General features: G+C 40.5%; 1 protein-coding gene across 2 annotated transcripts; it reads left to right on the forward strand.

The window, feature by feature from the left end:
• The first annotated feature begins 37 nt into the window (after positions 1 to 37).
• LOC311270601 (CSC1-like protein 2) lies at positions 38 to 22,130 on the forward strand. Of its 2 annotated transcripts, XM_084375580.1 has the most exons (24): positions 38 to 363; positions 6,294 to 6,515; positions 6,722 to 6,801; positions 8,363 to 8,404; positions 9,589 to 9,679; positions 9,793 to 9,830; positions 9,954 to 10,096; positions 10,472 to 10,523; positions 10,637 to 10,745; positions 11,646 to 11,716; positions 13,018 to 13,098; positions 13,210 to 13,333; positions 14,507 to 14,640; positions 14,740 to 14,877; positions 15,199 to 15,352; positions 15,521 to 15,627; positions 15,731 to 15,817; positions 15,935 to 16,000; positions 16,390 to 16,552; positions 17,165 to 17,270; positions 17,448 to 17,615; positions 17,758 to 17,873; positions 17,962 to 18,036; positions 18,440 to 22,130. In XM_084375580.1, exons 2-24 carry the CDS (start codon positions 6,318 to 6,320, stop codon positions 18,617 to 18,619), a joined length of 2,523 nt encoding a protein of 840 aa, XP_084231706.1. In that variant the 5' UTR covers positions 38 to 363; positions 6,294 to 6,317; the 3' UTR covers positions 18,620 to 22,130. The 2 variants fall into 2 exon arrangements, with proteins under 2 accessions (XP_084231706.1, XP_084231707.1); XM_084375581.1 differs by lacking the exon at positions 8,363 to 8,404 and having other exon boundaries at positions 39 to 363.
• The last annotated feature ends 112 nt before the right edge of the window (positions 22,131 to 22,242 follow it).

Here is a 22,242-nt window from a genome sequence, read left to right on the forward strand (position 1 = left end):
ATGATCTACCTCTATGTACGTCACGCTCTAAACCTGACTGGCTGCAGCGGCTCCCGTTTGACTGGTTAGGTTAGCGATCGCTGTTCAACTGGCTGACAGGCGTATCAGCTCAGACTTGGCTATCATCTCTAACAGTTCTCCCAGACAGTTTGACGGACCGGCCCCATCTGGCTAGCTTTAGTGCTGTGTGCAGGGAAGCGCGGAGAAATATATTTTGATGCGGAAATTAGCTTACAGTCTTTAGATAGTCTCCACCTGTTATTTGCTACATCGAGGGGCTAAGTTAGCTAACGTCAACGTTACGGGTGCTAGCTCACATTAGCTAATTGTGTTGGTTTCAGCCCAGCTGCGTATCATACCAAGGTAAGTTGTTTTAATTTTGAATTAACGCTGTATTTATTAGCATTTTACTGCGACCATATGTTGTTGTTCTCCATAGTTGCGGCAGCTAAACGTTAGCTACTTCATTAAGAAACTCAATGGTTGCTGCTGTCAGAACAATAAACGAGTAAACACATTCCGTTATCGTTAGCGTGTGGCTAACGTTAACTGACCGAAAGTTATCAAGCCTTAGCTACAGTAAAGATAAAGGGTAACATGAGCTAGTTTCCGCAATCGGTCGGAGTTAGCGTTATTAAACAAAAGTAGTTAATAGTGGTGATTCTACTTTTGTTTTTAAATGGGTTACTGTTACATTCATTATTATTTAATTTGCCACACTCGAGCCACAAGATTAAGTTCGCCTGCTGGTCCTCGTCAGGCACCTGAGTGTTTGTTGTTGAGTCACGGATCATATTCTGCTATTCATGATGAGGTAAAACAATGGAGAGATGTCAGGATTTTTTCAAATAATCTTCACCATTTTGAATGGACAAGATTAAGCTAGAAAAGGATAATAGACAATGCAGCCATAGACCCAGTAGCTTGACACACCTTTAGATAAAAAGGGGAATATCAGTCACTCAAAACATATCTCAGCTGTGTTACACTAGAAGTTGAGCAATACTGTTATTGAGAGAATTTCCGGAAGGTAACAGCTGAAACTGTGCCAGGTTCACTGACATGGCTTCATCATGCACTGATTACTAATCACAGCTTGGCTGTGAGAGGTAATGCTCCAAGTGTTTCCTTGAGCAGCCTATAAAAGGATAACCATGAGCTGGCTGCTAGCAGTCTTGACATTTTGTTCATGAGCCATACTGTGGTTCAGTGACATCAGTGAGTATTGACGGAAAGCCTTCCTGGAACAATGACAAATGCCCATCACAAGCTGAAAGCTAAGTGTTGCCTTAAAATTGCCTGATCAGTCTGGCCAGCTGCCCTTGTCTCGAATTTATAATGGCAGTGTAACAGATATTAGAAATCAGCTCCTCACGTTACACTAAGCCTCACATTCATAAGACTGCAGCTTCACAAGTTCTGGTATTATTACTTTATAAATTTCTAAAACGATCAGTTGAATAGCTGCAACTGTTTCTCTTAGATCTTAATTAGCTCAGGCTTCCCTTTACAATCAAAACATGTGGTGGAATACACACCTCAGTCTTGTGAGGGTAGAATTCAATTACAGTAGTTAGATTAATTTTACACAGATAATGTGTTTTATTGGATTTATACAACAGTGATTAAGACCCTATGTTGTGCTAATGATTTTGATGAGAAGCTTGCTTTCTCTTTAGCTTAAAAGTCCTTTATCATATAGCACCAACTTTCATTTGCCGACCATTTGACGTTAATGTTTCCATGCTCCCTTCCCCATTGTTGACCTGAACATTTTCGACCAAGAAATGCTGAGTAAGTAGGCATGAATCTATGTCAGCAGGGGAAGAGATTTTAATAAGTAACATTTTTTATCTCATTTCCTGTTTTTCGACCGTGTTTGGCCCTAATTTTACATAAATGCTGTGACATGATTATGAAACCGCACTCTGACATCATCACAATCTGTGCTAATCAAAGCTCAGTCACCGAACTGCGGTCAATGATTCACAGGCTAATATCAACAAGGCTGATATGTGAAAATCTGCATTATCAGCCATCAGCATTGTTGGAGAAAGTTTGATTTTGTTGTGAAGCAGAATGCACAAGGGTCCTCAGGGATTCAAAACAGTTCACATACAGTATTAATGCTTTGACATGCAAGTAGAGTTGAATTACATTCAAACAAACGTATTTAGAAATGTGTAATCATTGTCATCATAGGTCAGTTGTTGTTTGCACCTTCCTTTTAGGTTGTCCACTCATTCTCTGTTTTCACATTGCTGATAAGTTTATCACCAACCTTTTAGAAGGTGATAATGGATACCATGCTGCGCGTTGCGAAAAGAATGTATGCTCTGTCTATCAAAGGCTTTACGAGGTGATTGTTGTGAACCAACGCTTAAGTATCTGTCACCGAGTTGCTTTTGGTACAAGGGAATATTTTAGGTGACATGTTGGGGGAGGTGAAACATTTAAAGGTGACATATCTTTCCTGCATTGACACACAACAGTTAATGGGAGTGGTTGGTTTTCTTCTGATTTTTGGATTATAAGAGTTCAACAAAACCAGTTAAACTTACTGTTGGCGCCTCCTATGTGCCCCTCCTTTGTCAAATTAGTTTTTTGTTTTTTTTAGGTTGGGAAAGCAAGATGGAGCATGTCGATGTGGTAATTCATGATACATTGTTTTTAAGCACTGAAAAAAGCCTGTTCAAATATTGAACTAATTCAGATTAAATAAATGACTCACACACTGAATGAAAACTGTATAAATTTAAATGCACGAGGTCATGAATGACTGTGCATGCTCTTTCTGATCGTAGATGGAAAGCATTAGTGTTGTGCACTTTCAGAGGCCAATTCCTTAAAGCACTAAGATGGAGGTACAATTAACAGTAAAAATGTTTGCGTTTGTACTATTAGTATGTTGTGACCGTGCACCTGCCTCCATGGACTTGAATGAAGCACAGTATCGTATGACATTTTCATTTCATTTTTCTTTGTAGATGTTTCGCTCAGATATTGTTTGTCTTACTAAAAATAAAACTATACATATTATCCCAGGTGGACAATTGGTCAAACAGCATTGTTTTGCCTGTTTAAGCTGTAAAGCAAACAGCAAACTCACTCTAGATTGGTTTTCAGATGGACAAGTGGGAGATTTTCTCCCCCATTGCCTCCATCCCCTTGATGTTTATTTGTATTTTGAGAATGTGTGCCAGACTGATGGTACCATAGCAACTGGCATGAGGTGGAAAGGTGGCACAGTATTTCTGTGCCGCTGAGTCATGTTGTAATCACACAGAACTGTTAAAAGTTGTTTTCTAGACATTAGAATTACAAGAAAATCCCAAATTAGTTTTAGACTTTTGTCTGCATTGTTGGCTGTTCCAGCTGTTGACTTAACTCTACTCTAACAATTCATTATAAGCCTGAAAAAGATTTTATTTCAGTGGGATTGCATTGTGTTGTCAGGTGTTCATGTTATGGTGTCCAACTGCTGTAAATTATAAGCAAACAAAAATGACATGAGAATAAGACTTTTTACATTTTTTTTATTATAAGTTCTTCTCAAAAACTGCTTTTATTAGAAAACAGCACCCACACTAAGATCTGCAGCACCTTTTGTGCAATTAAACTGTAAAGAATGTGTTATCATTAGATTAAAAAACAAAACAATATTTGTTCTATGTTTCAAAGCTGTGGTAATGTGAAACTGATATGTCATTTGCCATGGTCTGTCTTTTCATTTTGTTAGATTTTTTTAACAACATAGTCCATGAAAGTGATGCTTCTCAACAGCTGACTCAACTCTTGGACTTTGTTAGATTGAGCCTCACAGTGGGTTACAGTATGTTTAACCAAATGTTTTGCTTAAATATTTGCATATTCCTGAATTCTGACATTTAAAGATGGATACTGTCAACGTTTTAAAGACCGACTGTCACTCAAGAAGGTACACAATGCTCGAAATGTTTTGGTATTCTCCCGGCACTGACTTTGCAGACATTCAGTGGTCTTAGTGTGCCATAAATAACATCTGTAACCTAGGTGTTATCATAAGATGTGTTTGAAATGTTCTTAAGTCCTTTTCAAGATGGTGTTGAATGTTAAGAAGTCTGAACTCTGGCAATGGGTCCAGGATGTGCAGCAGTGTTGTTGAAGGCACAGGGGGGTATGTTGTGTCCTCCTTGGGTTGAGACCGGTCCATTTGAACCCTGTGGTCTCTATCGGCTTATTGTTCAGCTCTGGCTGCGTCCCTCTGCACTGATGTCACAGCATTCCAGGGAGCGGATAAATGAGTTAGTGTTAGGGCAGATGAGCAGCGTCGTGAATGCTGCTGGTAATAGTGGGTCGAAGGGCACAAGTATAGCTGTGCAACTGTGCAAACACTCGCCAGCACTCACCAGAACACCTACGCGCCCTCTCCAAGCCCTTCGTTCAGTCTGAGTGAAATATGACATCTTCTAAGTGTGCAAGCCTTTAGATTACGATAGGGCTATTTGCACAGGATGGAGAAGATATTATGCTTAAGTCAGAAGGACCTTCCTTTTGTTTTGTAACTCCAAGGCTTCTGTTTATATATTATATTGGGTATTTCTATTTCCTAAGCTCATGTTTATATGTCATAAGATTACTTCAGGTGGTGATTAGATGGCTAGTGTTTTTATCTAAACAGTTGTTGTGCCCTGCCTCCCATGTTTGCTTTTGAGTTTACATAATCTTTAAGCCCATTTCCTGACCAACAGCATCCCTGTCTGAGTCAGTGAATATGGACCTTTGGTATTAGGATGTCTGGTGTATCACACTTCACTACTTGCTGTGTGACAGGGTAAAAGGAAGGACTATCTGGACATTTTATTTTGAAATGTTCAAAAATTAAAAGCTAAAAATATCAAAAGAATTTGAAGAAGTAACAGATTTGACATTATGTCAAATCAGTCTATAGACATGTTTCCATAAAGCATTTTTATGCACATTTTGAAGAATATCACATTATTTTTATGGAAACGGCAAAATTTTGTACGCTTGCATGAGGTGGTTGTCAGTCAATGCCCAAAATGTTTGATGGAAACAGATTTGTCAAATAAACTCTGACATAGCGAACATTCAACACACATGACTGATCAGCCGTTTCCTCTGTCTGAAAAAACATGTCTGTAAGCAGTAGGCACATGTGGACCAATGAGGAGACCAAACAATTCTTCGGCCTCATCTGAAATGCAAGAACAATTACAACTTGCACTATGGAAAGTAATTCCTGAAGACCCCTCTCCATTTTGTCACCTGGTTTGTTTACCTCTAGCCTCTGTTTACATCCACCACACCTGACGTAGCCATCTAGCCTACGCCGCGTCATCCTCTGACGAAATTATGTTTTCCGTAGACTCGTTCATTCGCTAAAAACAGTTCATGGAAACAAACCAGATTCACATTTTTATTCTTCTATTTTTTGCGAACTTAAAGTTAAAGTTTGCTTAAAATTCACTGGACGAAGTGTAAAGAACACCAACACTCCCCTGATGCTCCAAGAACATACATCAGAAACCAGAAGGAAGACATGTCAGGGTTAGACACAACTACTGTAGCTACATTAAAAGTTAAATGGACCATTGTTTTGGTCCTCCGGCACAAACATAGTCTGCATGGTTGAGTCACTGTTCTCATCAGACCCCAGTATGACTGTACATATGCAGAGGTGTAAACAGGCTCAGGCAAGCTGAGTGTTCTCAACCAGCCTAAGACAAAATGAGTGACTGCTGAAGAAAGTTGAACATCTTGCAAGCTACAAACCCAGATATGTTTTCAGGTGCTGGGACACAGAATCAGAACTAAAAACAGAGTGAATACTGGACATTTCCCAGTTGGCTATAAACCTGTCTGTAATAGGATAACTTGGTTTGGTCTACTGGATGGGGATAGCATGGATTTTTTACTTACTACAGTTATTTTTCTCGAACTAGAACCAAAGTTGAACTACGTAGGGTCATTGACACATTTATTAGCCACAAATGAGGAACAAAGTGTATAAAGGGTTGAAATATTGTTTCAGTTTTTCATACGTGTGGTCAAAGCAACAGCACATGACTAAAAGACACAACAGACAATTTGAATTGCGTGGTTACCATTACCACAGAGTCTCATATGATGTCTGTTTCCAAGTAATTTCAGTCTTCACTCCATTTCTCTCTTCAGCTCTGAGGAAAGGTACTTTTCAGAATATGTCCTTGATAGACAGAGACAATGTGACCAGTTACACTCTGAGGCAATAGTAACATTCAAGTTGTAACACTCTTGTCTTGTCTTTACAGGTTGTCAACATGCTGCAGTGAGTGATGTACAGAGCATTGATATTAATAATGGCCATTGTGGGGGGGCAAGGATGCACCAGTCCAGACAGCTGCACAACGCTGCCGCCCAACACCACCTCCAGGGACTACTGTTACTCAGCCCGAATACGCAGCACAGTGCTCCAGGGCTTGCCTTTCGGCGGGGTGCCTACTGTCCTTGCCCTTGACTTTATGTGCTTCTTGGTGAGTCCCGAATCATGATGCAGTTCTAGCCCTTTAGGTTTTTTGTTTTCTTCACAACCCTCAGAATTGAGCTTAAGTACTCCAGGAATGTGTTTTTAAATGATGAGCTCCTTCAAGAAGTTATGTAACTTTCCTACTTGTTCAGTAGGTCTCTGTGATGTAAATACAAAAAAGTACAGGTTTCACTGTTTATTTTGTGCTTCTAGGGACTGCTGTTTGTCTTCTCCTTCTTGAGAAAAGTAGCATGGGACTATGGGCGGCTGGCTCTGGTGACTGACGCTGACAGGTAAATAGAACACACTTTTCCAGTCTGGAAGGTCCACTACCAAGGCCTTTTGATTTATTTGGAAAGCAATAATATGGCCAACATGCACTGATATATCAACTGTGATTGAAATTTGTTATGTTAACATCAGTCTTTTAACACATGTAACAAGTACTAAATACACAGTAGTGGTTAGTAATTAATATTTAGATTAACTGCTCACCAAAATTTTGTGACATGCAAAAGAATTTATCTTGCCAGAGGATTTTGGAAGACACGTTCAACTTCTTGATAATTGATCCTCGTGATGTTAGGCTAGTTGCAGGAGAAATAAACCTGTAACATTTGCCAGATTGGACAACACTTTCTGTAGAGTCAGTGTGGCATTGATATGATTTGCCTAGAGATAGAAAGGATACTGTGGTCAATAGGGACAAAATGTACCCAACCCAGTATTAGCCATTTTGGCAGAATGTTTCAGGATTTGGTCCTTGATGGCTCTTTATGCTTGTTCTTAGGGTGGAGTTACTTTTCCGACATTTACAAAGATGGCACTCCAGACAGGAAGTCACTGTCAGCAGTTTCCCTTTCAGTAGCAGTAATGCCCTCTGAAATAGTCATGCTTTGTCACTTAGACCAGTTCACTTTGAAATAGCAATGCCAGGCAGCTGTTGGAATAAGCCTTGAAATAGAGGAAGAGGAAACAAATGTTTTGTTATTATCAATTTAAATGCTCTTTCAGATCTGTTTCCCAGAATACTTTAAAAGCCACTGCCTGCATTTAAGGCCCATTGACAGTCGTTCCCCATTATCATTTGATCATATGCTGCCAGATATATCAGAAATAATTTGAGACTGATGTCTGCCGACTGATTGAATAATGGGAATACTTGTCAAAGCAGCCGAAAAGGCGCCTGTCAACAAAGACTGCTTCCACCATTTAAACTGCTTCACCATGAGGTGAAACAAAAGGACTGATCAAGCTAGAGAGAGAGGGAGATCAGATAATTGCCACAGACCTCTTTGACTGTGAACCCTTGACAGTCCATGACACAGTGCTCCATCACCTACATCCCCCTGCTGTGTTTGTGTGATGTTGCAGCTTCACTATTTTTGCAGCTGCATGTGAGCAGAGAATGGGGTTGCAGCATGGTGGGAGGATGGGAGGGGGGTGGCAGCATGGGACACTTTTGTAACAGACAGGAAATGTAGTTTGTTGTCTCATGACATTGTGCTGACTTTAGATCAGCGTCTGTCTTTTGAGTTCTTGTGACATCTGAAAAGTGAATATAACCTTTCTGGGAAGCTTGTTTTATCATCGCAAACGCGGTTTAAATGATGTCCACTGTTGTTCCAGCTACACTAGCCATGACTCAACTAGAATAAATGAAAGGGTTGTAGGGCGTAAATTCATTTAAATGGCTGGATAATGTATACCAGAAGGAACAGAAACCTTCATTGGTATGCCTGTGGTGTTACATGCTTCCCCAGTTTGTCTCCGAACCAGCACCCTTACTGGCCAACAGGGCCTTGTGCTCTTCACTAAAGCTGAATGGCTTTGTTTTGCTTCTCTATTCACCAGAAGAATGGATCAGCGGTACAGTCGCCTGGATGATCGGGAATAGTATGTTATCTCTCCATATCAAAGCCTCACCGCCTTTTTCTTCTCTCCTCGCCCCTCTCTGTAGTTAACCTAACTCATAACTCTTGTCCACTCTGCTCAGGCCGCTGTGGGTTTCAGCCTGTTTTTCACTCTTGATGGCTAAGGTTTTTTTCCCACCTCCTCCAGGCGTTTACCAGTGCCAGGCTCCTAATTCTTCTCCCTCGCCTTGTCACTCTTGTATTTCTGCTGTTGGGTATCCCTGTCCTCTGTCACTGTCCTAATCAGATCTGTGTGTGCTAATCTGTGTATTGACCTCTTTATGAAGCACGGACTTCTTTTGTGTGAGCGCACCGCATGAGCCGCCCAGACAGGATGCTTACAGGGAGAGGTAATGCTTCCCTGTTCTGTTTTCTTGTCAAAGACAGGCCCTAACATGGTGCACCTCCAGTATATCCTGACTACTAGAGCTTAGATGAGCCATTCCAACTTCACACAGGAATGTGCGAGAGGAGGACTGACGGTGGATTATAGCCGCAGGCTCTCTCCTCATTCCATTAGAGATCTCTTAGAGCCGTGGCTGACGTCATCCTTTCATGTAGTAGTGAACGCTGAACCAATGTTGGAATTCCAGCAGAACCTGGGTCCTCTTTATATTTTCCAGCTGTGTATAAATTGACCCGACATGACCTGCCCGGGGAGTACAATCAAATTTGTGTAGAACATAAAATACGGCCATGGGGCTGTTTTATGTCTGGGAGGACCTCGTGTTCTGCTGGACACACTCCGTAAATCCGGCTCCTCATGATCATTGGGTTTCTTTTGTTTCCTCTGTGAATGTTCTCTTTTGTAGAGCTTTCTAACCACTTATCACAACCTTTCCTCTCACAGTGATGGTGTACTCAACCTGTGTAAAGTAGGCTCCTTACTCCCAATGCTGCATGAAATGTGGCTGCAGAGATTGTTCCTGTGGTTGACTGGTTTACCAAGCTAAATCCTGTGATCAGCCCACACAGGATGAGCAGGGCTGAATCTCTGCAGTCCATTTCAGAGCACGCGTGTTTGTGTGTGTGTTCTGTGTTGTCAACTTTTCCATGCTGTTGGTAATCCCACCGTCCTAAGACACAAAGAACTAACACCCCCTTAAGGTACCTGGTGATGTTGTGTAACATCATGTAAATGCTATGTGTTGTGTTTTTTGCATACAGTGTGGCCTCTGCCATGACATCAGAGACACCAGAACGCTATGAGCGCCTCACCTCAGTTTCTAGCTCTGTGGACATTGATCAGAGAGACACAGTAAGTATACCATTGTTCTCACAGGGTAGAATATAGTGTCTTATCTAGGATATACTGTGTATTGCATGTGATAGCTAGTACAACACCTTCAGTTCTCTGCTCTCCTGTTTTAGGGCTTCTGCTCCTGGCTTACTGCCATCTTCCGCATCAAGTGAGTCAACCTTGTCACAGCATGTTGGAAATAAGACACACAGGAGGAATGCTGATTAAACTGGATATGTATTTTTGTCTCTGTTTTGAATTTGTTGACTTTGTTGGTGTGTTCTCTCTGTAGGGACGAGGAGATAAGGGAGAAGTGTGGCGAGGATGCAGTTCATTACCTGTCCTTTCAACGCCACATCATTGGCCTGCTGGTAGTGGTGGGCGTGCTCTCTGTGGGCATCATCTTGCCCGTGAACTTCTCGGGAAACCTACTTGGTGAGTCGATTGGAACCAGGTGATGCTGCCTTGTCACCATTATGTTTGTTTTGCTATTCTTTGTTTTGTTTCTCTCTTCTTCTTTTACCTCACTTTGTCCTTTTTCTTTCTTACAACTAAAACTGCCCCCTCATGAACAAGCCATTGCAACCTTTTCTTGCATGTAGGCCTGAAAATTATACATTTTACAAGACATATACAGAGATGTTTAACCTACAGCAGCATGCTTTAATGCATGTAAAATAAAAGAAAAACGCCAAGTAAATATGTTGAATGAATTTTACTTGGATTTTGAGACATTTGAAGACGTGTGGACCAAAGTAAGCTTCAAAGGACTCAAGGTAATCGTCTTGTTTCTTTTCATTTCTTTGACAGAAAACAATGCCTATAGTTTTGGGCGAACCACTATAGCAAATTTGAATGCAAAGTGAGTAATTCTTATATTGTCACTATATTATATACTTTACTCTTCGAAGCCTTATGTTGAGTCTTCACTTTGTAATGCTGTCACTAAATCCCATTTGTGTTTTATTTCCCCAGTAATGCACTACTGTGGCTGCACACCACCTTTGCATTTCTCTACCTGTTACTGACAGTGTACAGCATGAGACGGCACACTTCCAAGATGCACTACAAGGAGGATGACCTGGTGGGTGGCATGGTTTCAGAAAAGGGCTGCTTTTTGGAACCAACCACATGTTTGTTTATACGAACTTCCTGGTAGAAAACTCCTGCTTCATATGCTAGCTTACATACAATACAATTATCTTTTGTCAAGGTCACAAGGTTAATTTGTTTATCATTTAACAACCACCAAATGGAGTTTGAGTCCTTTTATGCGACATAACAGAAAGCAAAACAAAAAAACAAGAACAAACAACTTCACTGTTTGTTGGATACTTGTGTATCTTTTGCCAGATGGCAGCAGGGCCCACAGGGTAGGTGTTGTCTTTTAGTATCCTTTTTGGCCACAGACTATAGAAAATGACTTTACCCAAAACCCAAAACTAGCAGTTGGTCTAAGATATTGCCGTCGAGTAGATATCAAAGATGCTAGCACAGTTCATAAAATATGTGATATGTGAAATCGGGATTTTTTTTCCAGATGTCATTTTTAACATTTAAAGGTTTATCTTTACACACGGTCATCAGATTTTCTGACATTTTTGCTATATTTTATGTACTGTGTGCCTTGCTAGTAACTTTGATGAACCAAATCAACCCAACAGCGCATCTTACCACCTCACTGCTAATTTTGGGTAAACTCAAGCTGTCTGTAGCCCAATAGGTAAATTATTTCTCCAACCTAAATTTAGTGAAGTGTTTTTATTATATGAATGTGTCAAACATGCGTTTTAGTTGAATGAGATGTATAAACTCTGAAATAACATCATGAAAAAAGAAAATTGAAATGCATGTGAATGCTATGTGAGGCAGAGATTTTCTACCCAGAAGTTATTGTAAACACACATTGTTACTGGTTCCACACACTCTCTACACACACAGGTCTGAATTTTGTTGGTAACCTTCTGTCTTCATTTCCGTGCAGGTGAAACGCACTTTATTTGTCAATGGAATCTCCAAATACGCAGAGGAGTCGGAGATAAAGCAACACTTTGAGTAAGCACTCTTGCATCCTGGCGCTACACTTAATATCTCACAATGCTCAAATCTGTCTGCTTATAAAAATGATGAACTGCCCTGTCGATGCGGCTGTGAGCTGTGCGGTAACTGTATTAGGGTGTATGAGAGCCATGCCCTTTCCTGTTAAAAGTAGCTATCTTGTCCTGGCCCATATGGCTGGGATCAGACAATGACAGGCCTATATGTGTAATTGTCCATAATAGAAGCCAGATGAGCAAGGTCATGCAAGTCATGTGTCAAGATGACTGAGGGGGGCTGTTTGGTTTTTCCTACGCAGCCTAATAGTATTAACCAAAATCTTCTCTTTGCTCCTGTACTGCAAAAAAGCAGTACAGAAAACCTGCTAAGTTAACACTTTATTGCAGTTATTTCATTGTTAACAACAATGAAATGGTTTATGAATCATTTACTAAGCAATTTTAAAGGTTTAGTAACATCAGTTGAGACTAAACTTTTGCTCGATAAATGGTTTATAAAGCATTTAATTGTTTGTTAACAGTGAAGTCACTATTAACTAAAGTATAATTATCCTTACATTTACATTAGAGGTCATATTATACTAATTCTAAGGTTCATACTTTTATTTAGGGGTCCTAGTAGAATAAGTTTACGTACTTTAATTTTCAAAAAACACATACTTTTTCTCATATGGTGCATTGCTGCAGCATCCCTTTTGACATTGTGTCTTGAACGCTCTGTTTTAGCTACAGAGTGAGACATCTCGCCTTCAGTCTTTGGTCAGAACTGCAAATGCGCATTACTTAACGGTGTGGTTGTAGCCAATCAGAGGCAGAGTAGGGCGGGTCATGCCGAGCAAGGTAGTGTGATCTGAAATAACACCACTACAGCAGTAAAAACTGTATGTCTGCTGACTGACTGAATTGTATATATTTTAGTATAAATATATAAAAATATATATTTATATAAGGCCTGTTATATAGTGACACATATAAGTTACGGTAGTAAAGGCTCGACTCAAACCAGGCGTTTCAGGCGGTGCAGGAGCAGTGTTTTCTGTGGGAAAGCCCCTTTGGCGTGGGATTTGGGCTTTTTCACTTTGCAGACCTTTTACATGCACAAAAATGCTACATAACACAATAAAGGATAAGCAAAAGCACAATATGACCTCTTTTCAATGATGGTTATTATAAAGTGAATATTATTTGATTATTATATCGTAAAGAAACATCATCGAGTATATAATACTGTATGTCTACAGGACATTTGTACTTTATAAACTTACCTTGACTTTCTTCCTCCCTGCCCTTCTATCACAGGCATGCGTATGAAAACTGCGTTGTACTGGAAGCTCGTATCTGTTACAATGTGGCCAGGCTGATGTCTCTCAACTCTGAGAGGTAAGTGTTCTTACCAAAAGGGCGTGAGTGTGTGTCTGTGTTTGGGGTGTACTCGTGACGTGTCTCAGTGGCCTGCGTCTCAGTCTGACACAGGCGATGTTTTGCTTGCAGGAAGAAGACAGAGCGCAGCAAGAAATTCTTCCTTGACCTCCACAGCAAGGAGCACACTCCTACCATGATCAATCCAAAACCCTGTGGACACCTTTGCTGCTGCATCATCAAAGGCTGCGAGCAGGTCAGACTAACATATCTACATAGCTTTATCTCAAAACATCACACTGCTGAAACTTGTTTGCGAGCATAATTTATTCTACAGTCCAGTTATCGATTCATGTGGGGAATCTGTGTTAAGCAGGAAACGACTTCATAAACAATGTAACATGCTGGTACCTGCTCATAGAAAAGCCACCAAACCACATATTTTCAGATCATTGGTAGAGGATATTGTAGCCTGTATTTTTGTTTTAGTCACAAAGCTACTTGTGCTAACTGTGACACATATTGCTGCACTGTACGGTTGTATTTTCATTATGAAAAATGAAAAAAAGGAAGAAAAAAGCCAGCTTTGTGTAGATTGATTTAAGATCATGTGACACGCTAAAAAGTTGGATAAGGAAAACAGATTAGCGTAAATAATGGCGACCACATGAATGGAGGAATTTTGGGATTCCCTTTGATGAAACCAAATTGGCCATAACTGTCTTATTAGAAAATGGAAGCGCAATCTTACATCTTTTTATAGCACATGTTTTCTAATGTCATAGTCTTGTGTGTGTCTTTTATTTTTTATTTGATTTATAAATTGATCTGCAAAGCACAAGGACTACTTACTTAATCTTCCCGTAACCAGGGAAGTCTCATTGAGATTAAAAATCTCTTTTTCACGAGAGTCCTGGCCAAGATAGGCAGCAGCACTGTTACACGGTTGCAGACAAAAATCAAACATAGAAAACATTAAACAATATAACAAGATACCAAATTGCTAAGATCAAAACATTCATGGACATCCAAAACATCTACAGCCAGATGTCTTTTATTCAAAGTAAAAGGGCCCCACAGTGTGAAAAAATATGTAATATTTCTGCATTAAAAAGTATAAAAAAATGCCTAGGCCTTTGTTTAATATTTTGTTGCGTTGTGTATTTACATTATCGTGAGCATTTCTGCCTGACTCATTGTTGATCAGCAATGGGGGCTGTTAAAAAATGAAGACAACTCCCATCATGCCACTGTACTTGGGTCTTTTGTTTTTGATTTAGAGACCCCTAGCGACAGAATTACATACTGTGTGTTTAACCTTGCGTATGAAGTGACTTTCACTATCACTGCAATGTAAGATAATGGCACTTAGGATTGAACTAAAGACAAACACCACAGTTTGTGACTTTAATTTCTGTGTTGTTCACAGGAAGAGGCCGTGAGCTACTACACCAAGCTGGAGGCACAACTAAGAGATGAATACAGAAAGGAGAGAGAAAAGGTTAACAGGAAGCCCTTAGGAATGGCCTTTGTCACCTTCCAGAATGAGTCCATCACTGCCACGTAAGAACATTTCCATGTGGTTATATTTGTGAATGTGTTTCTGTGACAGTGGTGTTGAAATAATGTCTGTTCTTTGTTTGGGTGGATGTTTCTTTTCAGAATCTTGAAAGACTTTAATGCTTGCAAGTGTCAGGGCTGTCAGTGTCGTCGGGAGCCCAAGTGCTCTCAATTCAGCGCCAAGCTCCACACACACAACTGGACTGTCAGCTACGCCCCTGATCCACAAAATGTCTACTGGTAAGAAAACATTCAGCTCAACTGTTCTGTCTACAAACTGGGCTGCATTTATTTTATATTTGTATTCATTATATAACTGCACCATTTGAAAAGGGTGGTAACATTTGGCAGAATAAAAGTACTAAATCTCAGATACCCCGAGGGAATTCTACAAACACAGACTTGTTCATTTTTAGTGCTCTCAATATCACGCTGTACTTTCTCACTCCAGATGACAAACTGGTTTTTGAGCTGTAGTATCAGTTTACTGGCCAGCTGTGTCCATAACTGCGGGTCTTGGCCTAGTGTCAATCTAACCGCTACATAACCTTTATCCCACAGGGAGCATCTGTCAGTGGGAGGAGTCTCCTGGTGGCTCCGCTGCCTCGTCGTCAACATTGTTCTCTTCCTCCTTCTCTTCTTCCTCACCACCCCGGCCATCATCATCTCCACCATGGACAAGTTCAATGTTACCAAACCAGTGGAGTACCTAAATGTGAGTGTTGAACAAAGCTGCTTTGTGTCCAATTTCAGCTGTGCGGTCAGTTCAGGCCTCTTTATTGTTGCCATACCAAGTTCCTACGAGTCAGCATGCAGTTGCAAAGGCATAGGACTTCACTTCTCCATTTTATGGCACAACATGTCTCTCTTATCTGTCCTCCAGAATCCAATCGTCACCCAGTTCTTCCCCACCCTTCTTCTATGGTCCTTCTCCGCATTACTTCCCACCATTGTCTACTACTCTGCCTTCCTCGAAGCCCACTGGACCCGGTATGATTCAGACATTCATTTTGTCTTTATTCCCATTTGAGGTTGGTTGTGTGTGTTCCGTCTGTTTTGTTAACATGTGTGAATATTTCCTTTGTCCTTACAGGTCAGGAGAGAACAGGACCACAATGCATAAATGCTACACATTCTTGATCTTCATGGTCTTGTTGCTGCCCTCCCTAGGACTCAGCAGGTAAAGGATGTTTTTTATTCTACGCTGCCACGCAATGAAATGTAAAGCTATAGCGTCTGTCATTTTTGTCAGCCTAAATACCTGAGTTGATTCCTTTCTTTCCTTGTATCTTTGCAGTTTGGATGTTTTCTTCCGCTGGCTTTTTGACAAAAGATTCTTGGCAGATGCTAAAGTCAGATTTGAGTAAGTAGCATCGTTTTATGGGCGTGTTCATACAACGCTGTAGCATTCGGAACAAAACAGAACAGCGTGAAATATGTTGACCCCAAAGGGTAGGGTGTATTTGGATCATTTAAGTATTGTTTATTGTTTATTGTATATTGTTATTTGTAATGTTACTGTTTTTGTTAGCGTTAGCATTCTTGCTAAATCCAGCACGTTAACATTGTGCATTTTTATACTGATGTTCATGAACGTGCTTTTTTCCCAGTCAAATAAAAAGATTAATAAGATAAATGTAACGGCCCAAAAGTATTAAAACAAGTTTAAATGTATTCTGAAATAATTATAAAGACTAATGCAATCATTCAGCATTAACAAATGTGAGACTGACTTCCTTCTTTGCGCTTTAGGTGTGTGTTCCTTCCTGACAACGGAGCCTTCTTTGTGAACTATGTCATTGCGTCTGCATTCATCGGTAATGCCATGGACCTGCTGAGGATTCCCGGTCTACTTATGTACATGATCCGCCTCTGCTTGGCTCGCTCTGCAGCAGAGAGGAGGAATGTCAAGAGGGTTAGTGTCTCCTACATACCAAGCTGAAATCACTTATCGGTCTTAGAATCAGAAAATAGTTTAATATAAGAATTTACAGGGTTTCTATGCAGTATGGAAATTGATTTAAGTCACTTCCAGGTCTGAATAAGTATGGAAAAAAGAAAAGAGGGTATGGAAATATTTATGTTTTTAGACCATTGCCCCTATTCTGTTTTCTAAAATATAAAATTAAGAATCTCTATCTCTCCAATCTCTCCCATTGGCTGTCCCCCCTGTACAGTTTAACAAACGGCGTCCTGAATATCTTTATATATTCTGTATATGTAACACTAGAAAAAAACAAATGTTTGAACAATGCTTGTCTGAACTTTTATGAGTTATGCCGTGATGTAATTATCAGAGAAGTAAACAGACTACATCTTTTCTGCGTAAGGATAGTTAGTTTACTTCCTCTTTGGAGGCGTTTGACAGGAATATGGACTCGCAATTTATTTGGCAACATAATAGCATGTGTAGGGAGAATGTAACATATTTGTAAATACATTAAATACATTCATTTCTATAAACATCCAGCTGTTTTTCCTGACAGTGTAGAATTTTCTTTACAGTCCTGTCGTTGTGTCTTCACAGCACCAAGCCTATGAGTTCCAGTTCGGGGCAGCCTATGCCTGGATGATGTGTGTCTTCACCGTGGTCATGACCTACAGCATAACCTGCCCAATCATCGTCCCTTTCGGTGAGCTCCTCTGGGCTGCTGCTGTTTCACATCACAATAACATGCTGATTAAATGACTGCAGAATAAACACACAGAGGGCAGGGAGCAGTCAGTGGTTCTGTTCTTTACACAGGAGCTTATCAGCAGGTGTAATTGGATTACTTCCACTAATTGTTTTATCTCCCGTCTCTATGCAGGGCTGATGTACATGCTGCTGAAACACCTAGCGGACAGGTACAACATGTACTACGCTTATCTGCCATCCAAACTGGACAAAAAGATCCATTCTGGAGCTGTCAACCAAGTGGTGGCCGCTCCTATTCTCTGTCTGTTTTGGCTTCTGTTCTTCTCCACTGTTCGCTCGGGTAAGACAAGGGCTCCATCTACAGGCCACTAATGTCCTAACACACGGCCAAACTTAATTACAGTGAATCTGGCACTTTGGTCTGGAGCATTATGATGTACAAGCACCTGTTATACAAATGTCCCTCCACTTTCCTCCCCCAGGGTTTTCAGCTGCAACATCCATGTTCACGTTCGTAGTTTTGATCATCACAATCATCATCTGCCTCTCTCACGTCTGCTTCGGACATTTTAAATATCTCAGTGCTCACAACTACAAGGTAACAACATGTTTTCTAAATTCGGCACGATTACAGACCAACATTATATTCAGCTGCTCGTGTTAAATGCACGTTTTTTTTGTCCCAGATCGACACCCAGGATGTGGACGGGGTGCCAGAGAATGGGCGTCCAGTGTGCGCGTCTGCCGCCAACAAGGCAGCAGTATGTATTCAGTCATGTTTATTTTATATCAATGTGAGGCTGGAGATTCAAACATTGGACAGAAAATCAGTTGGTAATGTAAATCTGTTGCTCAGTAACTTTGGACTAAGATTTTTTTTGTCTTGTTAAAAGAGATTTTGTATTTCCAATGTTTGTATTAAGAATTCAAATACTTGCTCAGTTTCCATTAGTTGTTTCTCATGAATGTTTCCTGCATATAATGGAATATGTTGTGAGAAAAATAGTAACGGGGCCAAATTCACAATTTTCTTTAAATAGCTAGAAGAAAACCAAGCAAAAATGCAGGACCTGTAAAAACAATGTTTTGTTGTAAGGAGAACTTATTCTTAAACATAATGCAGTTGTCAGATTTTAATATTCCTTTTCATCTTCTCCTCTACAGCAAATGTACATTGCTGAGGTACTTCAAGACCCAAATTCGGAGGAGGCTGGCTCAGGCAGCGGAGACGACGACGGCCAGGGGTCCTCGCAGGACGAGGAAATAATCAATGTTGAAAATGGCCTGAATGAGGACTTCCGGTCTGGTGAGGAGAGCCTCATTGATAATGAAGTGCGGCACTGATACTGCCTGGAACAGAAACGAAAAATCCCCTAAGTTTAACTTGAGGAGTGCACTGAATATGTGAATTAAACCAGGAACTGAACCAACAGTTCTCCAAAGCATCTCAACCTTCGCGGAGGGACTTTACACTAACATAAGCACACTGTCTACTAAGGATTAAATGGATTGTCGCTCAAGGACTCCACACTGGGTCTCACCAAACAACGTCTTCTGCCTGTGAACCTGCGGAGGGAATCTACTCCGACAATGCAAGGGCAGCAACATCGTTCTGCCCCGATATATCCGAGGCACACCCCAAAACACTGCACATGGACCCATGAAAGAAAGACACTAATGCACAAATGAAGAATATTTTGCCTTGTTATGTTAGGGGGACGATATTCTGTCTGTATCTCTTAACATTATTGCACTTGAAAGAGAGGACCTGTCCTACAAGCTCGAGTTTCATTGAGGTACTGTAGTACAGCATGCCTTCATGTTCAAACGGTGGAGGTGTTTTCCTGTAACCCTTTGCCAGTATCTCAAATTGTCTGCACTACTGTAGATGCTTCCCCTGAATAAGCAGCTGGTGTGTGTGAGAGGAGAACAACCAGAAGGCTCTTCTGTGCAGATGTGACAGTCTCTAAATGGTTCTTCCAATTCCATAGAAGCCTTTTAAAAAAGAAAAGAGAAAAGAAAAAAATCATTGCTACTAACACTCCTGGACGCTTTGACACTGTACAGCTACAAAACTCTGGATTTGTAAAAACGCCTTTTTTGACATGGTATTTATTTGTAGGCATTTAATTTAAATGCTATCAAGCTTGATACATCCCTAAACTGTGGAAGAAGATATTTCATATCTTGGCACACTACATTGAGAATGATCTTTTTGGTGTTCAGTCTCTGAGCCTTTGTTGGGACTTGCTGCTACTGATGCTGCGCCCAGCAGGAGGAAATCCTTGCACGGCTGCTGCAGGAGGACAAAAGGCCCGGAGCCTGCTGATCCTTTTGTGTTGCTCAGAGGATGGAGAGAGAAAAAGGCCTTTTGGGGTTTTTTCTGGGTCAGTTTCAGATGATACTCATTGTGACTGGTTCTCTTTATTCGTTGTTCTCATGTATATCTTTTTGTCCATGTGTTTACGTCTTTATTTAGAGATTTTGAAATTAGCTTTCAGTTTAGGTGGCTACTGATAGTTTTACCAATGAGCTAATCTGTATGTTGTCACTCTGTCAGGTCCTTTTCAATGTTAGCTTTTATATAGACACTTCATCGTGAAGGCAGATATTGTAGGTTCCAGTGGTCATTGAGCATTGTTACAGTTTGCCCTTTTCCAGGAGTCAGAGTTGTAGATTGTTTAACTTAAAAGTGCAATATGTAAGATTTTAGTTGAACACATAAAAATGAGCTAAAATTATCAACAGAATGTGAAGAAATAACAGTTTTGACGTTATGATGTCTATGTATTGTGTTGCAGAGATAGCTAGTGAAGTTAGCGTGCCAAACAAGCTAGCCCCGGCCTGTCCCGGTCCAAAGCTCCTGTGTTAGTGGTGTAAACACCAGCACTCTGAGCTCCCATTCAGGACTGCTAGCTGCATGGCTAACTGAGCTAACTAGCTAACAGCAACTACATTTAGCAGCAGTTAGTGGTTGTTCTTACATATTGCACCTTTACTTTGTGCAGTTTTGGTGGATAACATATCAAATTTTGGCGAGGCCACTCAAGCGTTACACCAATGAATGAGGTCCAGGTCTTTTTACCATCCTACTCATTTTCAAACCTTAACTTTATGCAATTGAATACTGCAATGACCCCTCCCCTCATTGAAAGAAATGTAAGATATATTAATAATTTTGCATCTCGAGTTGTTGTGAAGTAACGTGTATCGCCCCTAAATTTTACGTTCCATTTGCAGATGGAGTTACCAGCTTTGTGAGGCCTCTACTGCAGCAATAGTAGTGCACTACAACTCTATGCAGATTACATGGTTAAAGGGGCTCTGTGGAACTTCTGTGTTGTGCTGGAAGCCGGTCATTAGTTTATGTTCGCAGGCTCCATTTCTAAACTAACGTTACGTTACAGCTACTGATGCTTTCTGTTAGCTGTTAGTTAGAGACGAGGCACTGGAGAACATGCGTAAAGTCTCATTTTTTGCATCACATTACTCTCCGCTTACATATGGCCAATAAAAAAGGTATTAACACGTGTAAATTGCTACAAATTGTTCCATAGAGCCCCTTTAACCTATCCCTGATCTGCCTCAGCCATATTAAGCAGCTTCTTTTCAGGTATCAGGAAGACAAAAATACATATGTTAACACAAAATGATAATGTGAAACGCAGTGCCCAATTATGACATTACTCAGGATTTGTCAGGCTTCTTGTTTCAGTCATTTCATTTCTCCCTTAGTCAAGCCGACACTATGAGCTACCCCATTAAACATAAAGAAGACTGTTGGTAAAGCAAAGCAAAGTTCTGCAGACGCAGTACCACTACAGTCTGCCACTATGGACCAGTTATTTTTATTGGACCATGACGTGAAACCTGTATTATCCAGCTGCTCAGAAGACCATTGTGGGAAATGTGCACTAATCTTACTTTCACTTATATGATTGACAGAGAAGGGCACGCCCCCCTGTGGGTGTGATGATCCATAATTTGTCCATTATGGTACTAACAGGAGAATTGTTTGACACCACAGAGTCTGGTGCTCCTCTAGTCATGATAAGGTGATTTTTATATTTTATACCTCTTCATTTTTATACCTCTGAGATGTCTTGAAATCTCTGAATGTGTCCTGTCAAAATAACATATACTGTCCAGCTCTGAGAGAGAGAGATACTCTCATCTCGTCTTAACAGCTTCCTGTGCTTCAATGCTGAATGTAGGTTAATTCCACCACTTCTGGTAAGATGAAAATGGCTTAAGTAATGGTGTGATGGCTGTATTTAAACAGCTTCAAGAAGATGGTTCCCTAGCTAACCAGAAATTGTACATTTTCTACTGTAACCAAACATATTGGTGTCCAGTCCCATGTCGTGGCATTTCATCTGATCACAGATCTACGCTTGTCAGTCTGACAGCTGCAATGATTTCCAGTAGTTTTTTCTAATTCCAAGTCTAGGATCACTGAGATGAATTGTGTTATTTCCAATTATCCTCATAATGTCTGTACAAGCAGTGGGACTCACTGGAAATAAATTGTTTTGTTTTTTTTTCTTTTTGTAAACAGCCAAGTACTCTCCGAGAGAAGTTCTCTGCTTGTTTCTACAATGTATTCAGAAAGGGTAGTGAAATGTCTCTGCGTCTCAGAACTGTGCACAAGTAGAATGTGTTTCGTGTGCTTTGCCTTTTTTTAGTTTTACATTTTTCTAGATAGGAACAGTAACAATAGCAGATCTCAGCATTTGACTCTCATTTTATTACTCTTTCCAAAGGGCCGTCTGTACAACAGATATACACCTCATATATCTGTACCCCCAACCCCCCCCCCCCAAGCTCTTTGAACAATAAATCTGTATTTAATCAAGTTTGTCTACAATAAGAGTTTTTTCTTTGTCATTACCCTGATGGTCACTTAAAGCAACTACAGCTAACTTTTGAAACAAGAAATCACAGTTTTCCTCACAGAAAAGTATAGA

This window comes from Pagrus pagrus, assembly GCF_965226575.1.
Source record: "Pagrus pagrus genome assembly, chromosome: 15".
In the NCBI taxonomy this organism is placed as follows: domain Eukaryota; kingdom Metazoa; phylum Chordata; class Actinopteri; order Spariformes; family Sparidae; genus Pagrus; species Pagrus pagrus.

Bases quoted from the DNA above. Each gene is read 5' to 3' on its own strand.
- LOC311270601 (XM_084375580.1), top strand. From the start codon at position 6,318: ATGTACAGAGCATTGATATTAATAATGGCCATTGTGGGGGGGCAAGGA. The intron at 17,271-17,447 runs GTGAGCTCCTCT...GTCTCTATGCAG, and splicing joins CCCAATCATCGTCCCTTTCG to GGCTGATGTACATGCTGCTG. The intron at 17,616-17,757 runs GTAAGACAAGGG...TTCCTCCCCCAG, and splicing joins CTTCTCCACTGTTCGCTCGG to GGTTTTCAGCTGCAACATCC.